We start from the raw sequence: 14,578 nt of genomic DNA, 5'->3' as shown, positions 1-14,578 counted from the left end.
CGCTCACAGATGATAACTATAGCGTGTTTTGTCACGACATCCGTCACAGACTGTCCAAGACTGGACAGGGTTTATGGAAGAAGTAATGTCACAACCTAATTTATAATTCATAATCCTTTGAAGGGTACATATAGGGATAGAATCAGATCATAATTTAGGAGACAGAAATAAATTAACAATGGCGATATTCTACAGTAAGAAGAAAATCCTCATTGAAAATTTAAAAATAAAATAATTAAAGATAAATAGCTACTCGATATTTTATGACGCAATTTAAATTTCGATGTGTCTTTATACATACATTTCATATATAAATAAAATAAAGTTGTGACCCATAATATACATGAAAAATGTTCAATTCAGGAAAAACTCATATTTAAACAAATATTGCTTGGTTTTCTTTATGCTTATTACAACAATGAAACTAGTGTCTTGGTTTCTAATTGAAAAATATCAAAATCTGGCGCTGGTGTTAGTTTGATATCTAAATAACTGTCTAAAAGCCATCAGGGTTTGATCATGATCATAATTAGAACTGAATGATAATTAGAAATTGTCCGTCTAAAGTTTGTCAGAATTAGCAGAATACAGAATATGACCAACATATCATCTCTTCCTTGGAACTAAGTATCAGAGATGATATGTTGGTCATCTCTTTGATGAAATGTTTGATGGTCATGGGATTTTTTTAAGAATAAAACTAGAAGCTGAACCAAAAGGATGTACTAATTTATAAATTTATTCGGTTACAACGTTTTGTAACACGTACTGTTATCAAGTAAAATGATTAACAAATTACAATATGAACGAAGACCGTTCGGTGTTTTGTTAAGAAGAAGGGGACGATTCCACTCATTGATGTAGTTGTCCATTCATTGCTGGCATATTTTGGAGGGTAGCTAATGAAGTTTCATTTTGTAAGAGCTGAACATTCATGCTATAATAGATAATGGAAAATGAATATATTGAAAATCTCACTCAAATTACTTTATTCCGAGCAAAGTTGTGATTGTTTGAAGATATGGCGTAGATAGCAACGGTTCTTGACAACCGAGACTTAACCTCGATTGTCCATTTTATCGTTTAATATTTAAATCTTGCGGATTTTCAAATCCATTAAAATCTCGGCCATCCGTTAGCCCAGAGAGTTGTTTATAGGCTTGTCATGTTAATAAATATCTAAATAATAGTTCATAAAACATTTGGAGCCAAAAAAAGACCTGCAAATAGGCCGATTTAGCATGTTTAAGGAATACTGTCATATTGAAAGGTAATGCAGTAAGAACTTTGTAAAGACAGCGGCATTTTGGCTAATACTATTAATGTCGTTTGTGTTGTAGACAAATATATTATGTTCTTTGGATCAACCTTAAAAGATCGCCTGCCATCATTCGGTTAATCTGCAAGTTTCTACCTTTCTTAATTTAATTAGGAAAATTTATCTTTGACAAACGAACTCTACAATCATCACTCAAATGTTGTAACGGGAGTCAACGACTGTTGCATTGATGGCCGGTGAAATCGTTAACCGAATACAAAAACGGATTCTAATTCTGTTATCCTCCCTTGTGATGGTTACATAGAATATTTATGACTTCAGTATTCAATAAAGTTATTACCAGAAGTAGCCAATCACGAGGGTCTATACATCACCGCCAGTTGACCAGCCTCCTTCCGCCGTTTTGGTGACAGTCAATGAAACACATAAATCGATTCGCGAAACAGTAGTCTTTGTCCGTCAAGTCTTTTATAAACGACGCCAAGTCAACTAAAAATCTGGTTATCCAAGATTAATGATCTCGTTTAGGTAGTTACTCTTGAATAAAACATGTGTATAATGAGAAATGTAGCAACATGAAAGTTGTTATCTTATAGCACCACTAAGGCTATAAAACAGATGTAATTATTTACCACTTTGATTAGTTCTTCCAAGGTTTTGGGAAGTTTTTTTGTCGACATTTCAGTTACCGACTTAAAGACATAGGCTTTATGAAAGATTTTGAAAGCCAAATACATATTTCTCAAATATCAAAATGTACTGACATGGATTGAATTTCAAAATAAGTAGAAACTTAGAAATTTAACAAAATACTAATTTGTGCAATAGTTTGTGTGAAAATATGGAACCTAAGAAAAAAGCAGCGTTCTCAATTAGGGATCTTCTCGGGATAAGGACACAAAAATCTGGACAGGAAACTCGAGATTTTGGTAGAGAGTTTCGTTTTGGTGGAATAAACTCCTGTTTTCCCGATGCCCGTGCTTTTGGACCGTTTTTGCCACATGTTGGACATGAACATTTCCGCGGAGAGGGTTTTCCGGCCTATCATCCATGGGGTGCACCATTTATAGACAGTCTGAACACATCTGGCCAGACCATTCTTAACTTCAACATCTTCTCACCTCCAGGAACAGAAAACGGCAAACACGGTAAGTAGCCTGTGCCATTTCGTTTGTCACGTTAAACATACTAATCTCGAAATAGCTTACGTCGTGGTATACATACCAGAAGGAAGTACTTACTTAATTAATTAAAGCACGTATTGTATTAGAAGTATTATTCATTTTATGATGTCATTTATTTTATTTAATTTTATATCATTTATTGTATTTAATTTTATGATATCATTTATTGTATTTAATTTTATGCCCAAAAGGGAAATGAAAATTAAAGTTTTAGACTGATTGAAGCAAGCTGAAATGATTGGTTCGAAAACAAAACTGTTCTGAACATTACTGAATCAAAGATTATTTTCCATTTTAAAAAAACGCCTGAAACTGAAACTTCCTAATATATTTACACTGATAGCATAATTGTTTGACAATAACCTGTAGTAAAACATTTTGGACACAATTAGTTTTTGAGCCGTTTTTAATGATTGTCTGAAGGTCCAAGAAACAGCTACCCAAACATACCACCCATTTGTATAATATTAAGAAATTTATAATGAATGTGGCATTACACCATTTTATGTTTATATATATATAGTCTGTATTTAATATTATATTTGTGTATATTCATAATGATATATCTTCACTTAGTTAACATTTTTTTGTTGTACTTTTGCATTGATCTTATTGTTTGTATTTCCATACATGCCGTTAAATATTGTTATATGTGAACGCATTATATTATAATCTTACTGCAAATTTGGCACCCTGTCCATTCTAAGAATATTGTTTTAAAAACCGCAAAATATTGTACTCATATAACATAGATATATTTACACCTCGATTATATAATGCCTAATTTTGAGATATGGGTGATAAGAAAACCCCTCTCCAAACCCCAACAAAGTAATAATAGTCTTTAAAAATGATCTTCAAGACTTCAATCTTGTGTTGTATTGTATCTCTCCAAACCCAGCAAATAAATAATAACCTTTGAAAAATGATCTCCAAGATTCGTATTTGTGTACCCCCCCCCCCCGCCTACACACACACACACTCTCCTAACTACTCAACAAACAAATAATAATCTCTAAAAAATGATTTTCAAATAAAATAAAATTAAAACAAAATGTTATTTATAAAGAGAACATAGCTATTTGGTAAAATATGCATCCAATAAAATAAATTTTGCTCTATTAAATTTCCTAAATAAGAATTATTGCTAAGTTATTTTGATTGCATAATTTGATGTACTACACAAACTATTAATATTTTATTGCCAGACGATTTTATGATCCTATGGGACAAAAATCATAATACATTGTATATCATTTTTTGTAGCATGAATAATTTAAATAATCCAGTCTTTGAATTGTTTTCGATTAAGTTCCAATATCTCCCATGGATAATATATATGCAATGTAGTATTAGTGCCAAATAATATCTCAAAGTTTTAGTTTGTATTGAGGAAGGATCTAACCGTTGCATGGAGTTCTGAAATAATTTCAACAATATACAATCTGAAGAACACAGAAAAAGACCTTGCGACGGTTGTGAGTTGTGTGTCTGTGTGTGTGTGTGTGTGTGTGGGGGGGGGGGGGGGGTCTGTAAATAAACTAAGGCATCGTGTTCTGAACACGATCATAGCTGAAGTTGAATACACGATTAGAACGATGTACTGTTTGATTATTTATTTACATTGACTGACAATTCCTCTCAATACGTGAGGGTGGATGGCCGAATTGTTAGCACGTGCGCGCTGTATCATAAGGTCTGTCATTGAGTCAACTAGCGTGGTTTCGATTATCCGGTTGTACGTGACAAGGAGTAGGGTCGAATGTCCAACCTGGTGGGTTTTCTCCGAGTGCTCCAGTTTCTTCCCACTGCTAAAGACCCCTACGCGCAAGCGAATTATTGAAATAAAATTGAACCATGTGTTAGTCCCGAAATGACCTAGTTTGTGTCGATCATGGACGGGATAGGTTTTCAGTCTGTTAATCCATATTATTTACTCCATTTACTCTCAGAGGTTTCAATTTTAAATCTACATGTATTTTGTTTCGAAAAGTTTCTTAATTTATCACGCATACATGCCATAAGGAAGACATAAGAAAAGACGTATGCAAAAAAAATGAACTAAATAGTTTCTAGACGTACTAACGTTATTACATTCTCGGTATATGATAGGAAGAAAAATATAAAATATTATATCATATAAACATTTAATGTACCAGGCTTATAAAATAGAAGGAATATCAAATATTATATCATGTAAACGTTATTTGTCCCAGGTATATAGTATAAAAGGAATTATAATAATAAACAGTATTTGTCCGAGGTATATAATAGGAGAAGAAATATACAATATTATATCATATACACACAATATATTTTAATGTAAACATTATTTGTAGATGGGAAAGAAAGAAGAAATATTACCAGTGTTCTAGATTTACAGACGTCAGCCATCAACAATAAAAAGAAGAAAAAGAAACGAAGACACAGGTTGGCATTGGTTGTTATATAACAATTAAAAAAATAAAAGTGCCCTTTTAAATGAAAATTTAATGTTCAGTTTGCCCGTATTAATATACATATATATTAATATCAGTGCCAATCGTAGGGATGGTGCACTCAGACAATATGGGTAGCCCTGTGGTTATGTTAACTTCTGCCGAACTGATCCAGGGGAAATTGCTTTTGGTTTGTTCTTTCTTTTATTTATTCTAATTTGATGATTTATTTATTTTACTTATTCTTAAAAGTTCGCGCAATTATCAAAATATTTTCTAGTTTGGGGCAATTTTTTGATTCAATTCTTGCAACTTTTCAAAATTAAGCTTAGACTAACCTTTAGTATAATTTGTAGTACTCAGTTTTATTTCCACATCTGGAAATGGTGAAAATTTAGTTGCGCTTCAAGGATAAATTACACAAAGATCCCACGAAAAATAGACCGAATACTTACCAAACTATTTGCCTAATTGCGTTAGTAATGACATTTTGCAAGCATACTGTTCGAAAATGGTAAAATTTATACTATAATAAAAAAACAAAATAAAAGCATCGATGGAAATTTTAAAACAAAAATGGATCATGTCATATCTGAATTTCAATCTATGGACCTAAACATTTCAATGGTTGAATGTAGAATGTAGGCATTCAACCCTATATCTTTTACAGCTATTCAATCCTGGTTTATTTTGATTTTGTTTTACAGAACGATTTTTACGTCATACCAACTGGACGAATTGGAGAAATCTTTTAAAGATGCTCATTACCCGGATGTACAGACACGTGACATGTTATCTATAAAAACCGGTTTACCAGAAGACCGGATTCAGGTTAGTTGTATTGCCGCTATGTCACCATAGAAAATTATTCACTGGTTTTGCAAGTTAACCTCGAAGTGTTTATCCGCAATGTGAACAAAATTATATCAATGGGTAAACGAACAGCTAAATGTTGAATTTCAAGACAAAATAAAATGAAGACTATGTTTCTTCGATTGCTGTTGTGCTCTCGATCCAAAATAAAGAAACTAGATCAGCTTTGGCGTTGCCAAATTTATAGCTACCAAAGACAATGCATGGTGCAGTCTAACATATATTAGTTCCCGGCCTCTCAATTTATATAAGCCAGCCTGCCACCAACCAGATAAAAATGAGAGGAACACCTTTTCTGGATCCTGAATATTTAAGGGTCAAAATACTGCAAAGTTATCCTAATCTTGTTGGAAGAAGCCTTTATCACCAGATTTTGGCTAATGTTAAAATGATTTGGAGACTATTAAAATAGCATCTAGAGACTTCCCCAATTGTGATGTCTTTGTCTTTTCTTCTCCTTTTTGTGGGCATCAAGAATGCACCCAGTAACTTTCTTAGATAACTTTCTTAGAGTTCCTTTGTGATTTTCCTGTCGTAAAACAGTTTTGAAAACAGATGATGACGAAAGCAATTTCAAACTTCCTCCCTATTTCGCACAAATGAAATCAATTAACAAAGAACAAACGTTTATATTCGGAAAATTTAGTATATTATTTTTACTTAATAATAAGCAACGCACAAAAGACATAAATTTGAAAAGTATTTCTAACCATTAGATAATAATAATGTATGTCTCGAAGTTCGGCACTATTACATAAAATGAACCGAAGTCATTAACAATAGGCTACAGAATATCGAAAAGGAAAAACTTCATTAGCCGTTAAAGCACATTAACAATAAACTGGGATATAGATTAGCTTTTTATTAGTATATAGAAGAGGGAATTTAATTGTACTTAAGGGAAAAGGTGTACAAATTAAAACCTGAATATACCACAGTTATATTCAATCTAATAACACAGTATAGAGCAATATCATTGGGAAAACGCCACAATCACCCAATTAGTTAGTGAAGTTTCGTTATCTCGCTAAAACATCGTAATTACCTAGTTGTTTACCTAAGCCAGTGATTCTCCGATCGTATTAAACACATTCAATGTACAATTGTCCCATGAATTGAAATGGTGATGCACAACGCAAATATTCCGTTCAATCAATTTGGATAAGGAGACAATGCCAGAACTGACAATAACATTCAGTCGTTTATTCCCTTGCGACCAGGTACCTCATCTCAATTATTTACTCCTGTCCACGCATGACCAGTTTTTACATGGAAAGCATTTTTTAGTTTTTCAAACCCCTATCTCTATTAGAGAACATACGCTATATTACATGTACAGGCATTACCCATTTCAAATAGCGTTCAATCAGAAACTGCGCAATCGCAGTGTAGTTAATCAACGATCACTTTAGTTTTGAAAAAAAAGTGGTTGTGATTTCATACGTTATTAATGAGTTACGTTAATTTAAATGTCTTGTTTAACATATAACCAATTAAACAAAGTAGTCTAGCTGTCTAGTTTATCATTAAAAATAACATCAGCGCTCTTATCTCCTTTAACGGTTATTGCCTGATCATGGAAATAGTTTGGCACGATACGGAAAATCAGGTGTGTTTTGTTTTTTATTTGTTTCGAAAAGAGATAAATATCATGTACGTATTGGGAATATGTATCCAAGAAAATAATAAATAAAGCTTTTCTCAAAAGTTAAATTCTAGATGGTTTATACATGATAATTATAATGCAATGGTAGCGAATTAAGTATTTCCTTTTTTAAAATGGATGGAAATTATCAATATGCACATTTACGTATAAAAAAGGAACAAAGTCGCAGTAGCATTTCGTGTCTATCTTGTTTACGTTATATATTTAATTTAAAAATTTATTTTATTTAAGAAGAGTGCCGATGTCGCGCTGGGGTCGAAGCTGGTGCAATACGATGTGTTCCAAATGTGTTGAGAACGATGTCGTCTCAATGTCATTTCAAATTTTCAAACATGAACTGGCGTTTCTTAGCTTTCGTGTTGTTTGCCTATTTTTTCCCTCGTCGGATGGGAAAAGTACTTCCTATTTTGGAAAGTGAAACCCGACTAAAATTGAAATACTTGCCCTTTTATGTTTTCATTTAGAAAATGTAGCCAACAGGATTGTTTGTTTGTAAACGAGAGAGAAAGGCACTGCTGTATATGGTAGATCTAAACAGACATGATTAAATGTTTTATATTCATTGGATTTCTATTCAGATTGTTCCGGAATTCGGCAAGCTCGCTAGATTGAACATGGCGCTCGCACGCGCTTAACAAATCTGGTAAAAGGAATTCAACCAAAAAATAAGACACAAAATTTGAAGTCCCTTGGTGGGTAGTGGCAGCGGCCGCCTGGGGCTGGGCAATGAAATCCAATTAAATGAGTGTTAACTTATTGCAATCCCGTCTCGCTCGTACGATCCCCGTCCGACACTCTATTGACTTAATAGGTAATTCATTTCAGCTTATTGCTTTGCCCATTATCGTAACGCGCGTTTAAACCTTTGTTCCCATTTATTGTCGAGCATATCAATAATAAAGTGGTTATTACGAAAATTGATAACAGGTTTGCAAAATTGCTTTCAATTAATAAAAAGTGATTTGATGAAATTAACATACAAATTGGGAATTAGACGTATACACTAACCAATCAATTTAGATATTAACGTCGTTTTTATTTGCTACTAGATTAGTTCTCAGTGATTTTAGTATCCTGTAGAGTGTTAGGTTCACGATGGGTATGACAAGCTATTATTACTTTTATATACCACTTTTAAATTAGTTATTTTCCTATCATTTTACGCTGTTTCTATAGTATACGGTCTTTTGTATATATTGTTACATATCTGTCTAATGATACACTATCTGATGCCCACGGGGAGCAAAATGATAGAAATTGAAACGAATAAAAAGCCTCAAATGGAAAGTGGAATTTAAATATTTCATAATATTATATAGAAAGCCATTAATTCCATTATTTCCGTCTATTTTAAGTTGAATTCAAAAGCAGAAACAAAAACAGCCGACATGTGTGTAGACGTATCTTTTCATAATTACGCATCTTGAGCTTAATACGTATCACCCCCCCCCCCCCTTCCCCCATACCTGCTATCTAGACTGTTATCGAGAACATGATTACTTAATGAAATATGATTTAAGAAGAGCACATTATGTATTGCTTAAAATAGATGAAAGAATAATTATGTTCATAAAACAAAATAATTCTCTATCCCTGCTAAGGTACACTAGACATCCATGGACTCAACAATTCTCTAGACAGGCTTACGTAAGTTAATCAAATTTAGTTTATTGATATTTATGTTTAAGGAAACATTATTTATATTAGGATTCAATCTACAGCTGCTAAATGTTTACAACTAACTATAATGTAGAGGTATAGATGGCAATCAATAATACTGATAACAATATGTTCGTTACATATTTTTAAAATTTCTATACCACCAAGCGCATCAGAACCTTCCGTCTTCATTAACCCAGTCGGAACATAACAGTAGGACGTTAAACCCCATTTCATTTCATTTCATATACTTGCATCAGAACCTTGGGCTATATTTTTGAAAGTGGCCTCCTGGTGTTGCAGATAAAGCCAGCAAAATTGCCAGCGGTTTGTTGGTCAATTAAATCGCAGCAGCTATTACTCATCAGAACAAATAATATACAATTGAATTCAAATGCTAAAAATATTTGAACATTTTCTATGGGAAGGGGAAACAAATCACCACCCCATCGAATTCATTTACAGATAGTAAAAAAGAGTCTTATTTTATGCACATTATCTACAAGTATCTATTATTATACACGCAATGTATTGTTGTATCATTAAAATCATGTTTTACTGTAAAATAGGGGCACTGTTTATTAAAAGCATCAGTACTGATCATAGACATAAGAACTCAGATTAGAACTATCTTAACTCTTCTGGGGATTGATACCAGTTGGGTGAGCAGGTTACACAGTTTGACTAAATACAAAGTTTGAAGTATTAAAGCATAAATTATGTGATAACTGATTCAAATATTATCCGAAGAAGGGGTCAAAGCCACTGTCATCCAAACCTACTGATCTACAATATTTGAACAATTCCAGAAAAAGAAATATAACGGCTTTGATTTGGACATAACTGGAAATAAACCATTGTTTTCAAATCTCACATCTTCTGTTCCCACTAAACCATTTAGATTGTCAATGCGTACGATTTTGGAAGATCTAAAATAAATAAGTTCGGGAATCATAATAAAATGGTACATTTAAATACAAATCAATATGATCTTAAAGCTAAAATAAGCCATATCAAAATACAATCGCAGTAGCTACTGGATGTGCAATATGCAATTTTTTTTCGTTTCAGAGTAGAGCTATTCGACCTACAGCCACGATTAGATCTGAACCTTTGTTGTAAAATTAAGCTCAGGGTACCATTGTCTGGTAGCCTTATCATTGAGCAATTTGAAATGATAGTGAACAAAAATGGCACTTAGGTGTTCATCGTGACTTTAATGATAATAACGTAATTATATAGTTTATATCAACCCTGGCTTACTGTTTCCAAAGACTAACTATGTACATGTACGAAGGTTGAAAGATTGCGTGCAGATCTTATCGTAAGGCTACAAACGGACTCTAATTGTTTAATGCGCTATAATTTGCTGACGATTCAGTGATTCGCACTGGTTATGGCTGCACGCTAGATCTTTGTCGTTTTGATTTCTTAGAGTAGAAAAGCATGTAAACGACGCTATCTCGACGTTCAAAAACTCTTTATCTATACTTTTACTGTGCATCAAGATAATGTGAACTGTTTCGCATTCATGCGCAGAACTGTGCGTGCGTGTGGTAGACGTTGTTTTAGAAAATTGATATCGACTCCAATGACGTGAATTAGGTCAATCTATTCGTAAGACTTTTATCTTTTTTCTGATCTTTATTATAATGGAATTTGAAACTTTGATTAAGTACAATAGAAGATGCCAATATAGAAGAGATTAGATAACGTGCTTTATACTTGACGATGTTACCTAGATAATTGAGCATGGACCACCGCTTGTACATGTGTAGGATCTTGACAAACGCACGCCATATTAGACTTCTAGCTTTCGTGGATGTTCACTGTATTAATCAAATAACTTCTGTTGATGTTTTCGTAAACCGATTCGTTACCAATGAAAAGATTATTCGTGGTAGGAGACACCCCAGTTTATCTGTGACTTTGCCACCATATTTACTATTTGGTTTATGCAGGCAGTTCTGGTTATTGAACAGAGTAGCATCAGACCAATTGTTCCCTGCAACTCCTCGTGTTTTTGTAGCTTTGTAGATCACAGCTTATCTGCCACAAGTACATGCCTCTGTGGGTCCACGTGTAGTGATGTGGTCTATTTGGGGGTTGACCTGCCTGGAGAAATCCGTGCCACCTAATAGGTTTTAACGGTTCGAAGATTGTTCCCCAAATTACTCTGTCGCTCAGCTGCTTATGGAACTCAGATTTAGTCTTGATGACCGTCATAACTAGGGTAATATTTGTCTATGGAACCTTAATTGGTACAATATCGGGGTTTTCATAAAATTCTTATTTCTCTGATTGATCTGTAAGATTGGTGTAGCGTGGTATCTTGTCAAATGGAAGCGAAATGTCAGGATTGTTTCAATGGTTGGCTCCCACTCTCAAACATCTCACTGCCTTCATTTTAAGCAATAGTCCAACTGATCTCATTCCTTAGAACATCATGCTAGAATTATGAGGACATGTCTAAACGATAAGTAGCTTTCCCTATAATGTCCATCTTACAAAACTCTAGGATCTACCGTTTTTAGGTAAGAGACGGTTCACCGGTGGATTTTCATTTCAGTTCGCAGCACCCCCATCCCTCCGACCCGTCCATCACAGTACCAGTCATCTGTAAAGGGGTTTGTAGCTTTCAGCTATTCTTCGATAGAGCTACTGATCACACGCACAGCTTACCGCAGCCTCGTTATCTCAGTTTTATCTGCATCTACCGTCTGCGATGAGGACTGATTTGGGGGTAGTTGTAGTTCATGCTTAGGTTTATTTGGTTTACAGCTGTTTATGCATGCGACAAAAAACACGAAACTTCTGCCGATTTTTCTCTTAATACTTCTATCCACTGGAGAAACAGTGTTGTTATCCGTTTCTGGAAACCCTTTGTTACTATAATTACTGGTATCTGAAGATATTAAATTCAGACAGCGTGTGGATAATGCCTTATTAACATTCAAATATTCTTGTTCCTCTCAAATCCTATACAATATGTTCATTCTATAAATTACTTATTTCCAGGTTTGGTTTCAAAATCGTCGAGCTAAATGGCGCAAGACGGAGAAAACTTGGGGAAGAAGTAGTATTATGGCGGAATATGGTTTATATGGTGCTATGGTTCGCCATTCTTTACCATTACCAGAAACTATTCTAAAAAGCGCTAAAGAAGGGGTTTTGGATTCCACAGCCCCATGGTTGCTCAGTAAGTATAACTACTAACATCTTCTGATAAATATTTTGACCAGTAATTTGTGCGCATCTATATTCCAAAAGCTAAAAAATGCACCCGCCGTTCCAAACAAACAAACAATGACCACCCTTTCCATAATAAAGCTTTACTTGTTGATGATCAGTACCATTCTTTTTAATGCCCTCATTGCATCAGAAATAATTATGTCAAATGAGCTAATTTTAATCTTTTATTATTATTAGGTATGTACAGGAAGTCGGTCGATTCTTCACCACCATTACCTGAGGATGTCAGAGATAGGACTGACGTGGAAGGAGTGAATCAGAGTGATTTTAGATCTGAGAGTATTGCAGCATTACGAGCTCGTGCTCAAGAATATTCAGCAAAGATAATGCCTATCCAAGATCCCAAAGAAGACAGTGCTACAACAGAACAAAGTTGTTCTAGTGAAACACCAAGTGACAAAGACTCTTTAGTTACTGTATCTGAAAATACAAGTTGACATACTCGGAGTATATATAATTAAATTTAGTGCTATTTATTGATGGGCGGGTTTAATTTGAGTCCATGCATTTTCGTCTTCGATTACCATATATCACTGATTCCACAAGAATTACCGCTGCTTGGGATTCGTTTTTTTTTCTCTCGCTTATTTATGATATATTTAACTTTTAAGCTTCAGCAAATAAATATTAAATTGTTTTTTGTTTCTTATTTTGCTAATAATTCCAGATACATCTTTTTTGTTATATGAGCTGATATAATTTATGTGCCATTTTGTGTTTATATTGTGTAGTTTATATACACTATATCATCACATGTCAGTGAAACTTTGACTTTTACTTAAACCAAAGAATGAAGCCTCAAGTTCCTTAACATTTAGTTGTTTCAACAATCGACCCCTCTGTTCGTTCGTTAGTTTCTAAGGTTTTACGTCCACTTCCACCAAGGGTGATGTCGTAGACAAGCCTCTCTGTCCTGGACCTGTCTTTAAATATGGCTGTGTCTGATATTGGTAAGACAAGATATTCAAGCCAACTGGAAAGGTGATTTATAAAGACAATATTTTCTTAATGCTTTTGGGGTTTTATTTTTTTTTAAACGACCGTAGAAAGAGTTTAACTGCTGAACTGTTGATAAAGGGAATTCCCATTTGCATACCCCTTTCTCACAACGTCGTTCACCCCATATGATTCCGAATTGTGTACATTTGGCTTGTCTCCCACTGAGGTATTCAAACTGGTACTCCATGGAAATGTCGACCCAAATCAAAGAGAGGATGCTATACGTAAAGTGTGTATTATTATATTAAAGATACATTCCCTCAAAGTGAATTAGGTTCTCTAGTGAAACATTGTTACCTAAAACTATGATATTTCTTATAATCCAGAAAAATAAAATTATAAACTAAAAGAGATTATTAAACTCAGAATATCAAAATATCAATCGCCAAATTGCCTGTTAACGGTTCGTTGAAATGAACTTCGGCAATGATTAAGTGACGGTTATACATGTAATGACGGTATTTTTAGATCTAAGATTGAATAGAATTTTTCATTCATAGCTTGCAAGATATGATGTTTTTAGTAACACAGATATATTTGTCTCGATATTTTCAATATATTTTCCAATCAGTGTTTAAGTATTTAGGCTGTCGGGAAAATATATATTATAGTATTCTTCTTTTTTCACTAGCGACGTAAAGGTTTTTGTAGAATAGTACAAAGAAGTCAACTTTACCATCCGTTCATTTGTAAATATCTTTCATTGTATTATTTTATTCGTGTTCATAAATGAATTCCAAATATAACTTTATACAGGATATATCTCATGTTTAAAATTGTCCTTCTCAACATAAAAAAATAACCAACATATGCTTTAAAAACTGAATTTATTTGCTATAAAAACCTCTTTGATTCTAATTTTAAAATGTTTTGTAAGTTTATATAGTTATTATTGACACAATAAAGTGGTTGTATTGATTAGTGTTTTGCTGTCATCAAATTAATTAGCCCCGATGCGTGATTGTCCTAGTAAATAATTATCTGACGTATTTCAACGCTCTTGTAATCCCAACAATACCTACATGGTAACATGTCAAATGCTTTGAATTTAAATCGGAAATTTCGAAACTAAAGTCAAGACAGGCGTAACGCATACACGAAATCGTTATATCAACCAATTATAACCATCGATACAATCATTAGCCTCACTTCCGTAATAGAACATGAACAGTCACACATGCGCGCGTTTCTGATATTTTGTTGATATATTGATGATTAGCTCTCATTC

General features: G+C 33.7%; 1 protein-coding gene across 1 annotated transcript; it reads left to right on the top strand.

Annotated features, from left to right (window-relative positions):
- The first annotated feature begins 1,827 nt into the window (after positions 1–1,827).
- LOC126820905 (visual system homeobox 2) lies at positions 1,828–14,190 on the top strand. The gene is made up of 5 exons (XM_050549081.2): positions 1,828–2,427; positions 4,803–4,893; positions 5,609–5,732; positions 12,118–12,298; positions 12,529–14,190. The coding sequence occupies exons 1-5, from the start codon at positions 2,121–2,123 to the stop codon at positions 12,786–12,788; spliced, it is 963 nt and encodes a 320-aa protein (XP_050405038.1). The 5' UTR covers positions 1,828–2,120; the 3' UTR covers positions 12,789–14,190.
- Positions 14,191–14,578: the final 388 nt, after the last annotated feature.

This window comes from Patella vulgata, chromosome 5 (assembly GCF_932274485.2).
Source record: "Patella vulgata chromosome 5, xgPatVulg1.2, whole genome shotgun sequence".
NCBI lineage: Eukaryota > Metazoa > Mollusca > Gastropoda > Patellidae > Patella > Patella vulgata.
Note: the sequence above shows the minus strand (reverse complement) of the source record. Positions and strands in the feature narration are given on the sequence as shown.

Excerpts from the sequence above, each read along its gene's own strand:
- LOC126820905 (XM_050549081.2), top strand. The coding sequence starts at position 2,121 with ATGGAACCTAAGAAAAAAGCAGCGTTCTCAATTAGGGATCTTCTCGGG. Across the intron at positions 2,428-4,802 it reads AACAGAAAACGGCAAACACG|ATGGGAAAGAAAGAAGAAAT; the intron begins GTAAGTAGCCTG and ends CATTATTTGTAG. Across the intron at positions 4,894-5,608 it reads AAAAAGAAACGAAGACACAG|AACGATTTTTACGTCATACC; the intron begins GTTGGCATTGGT and ends TTTGTTTTACAG.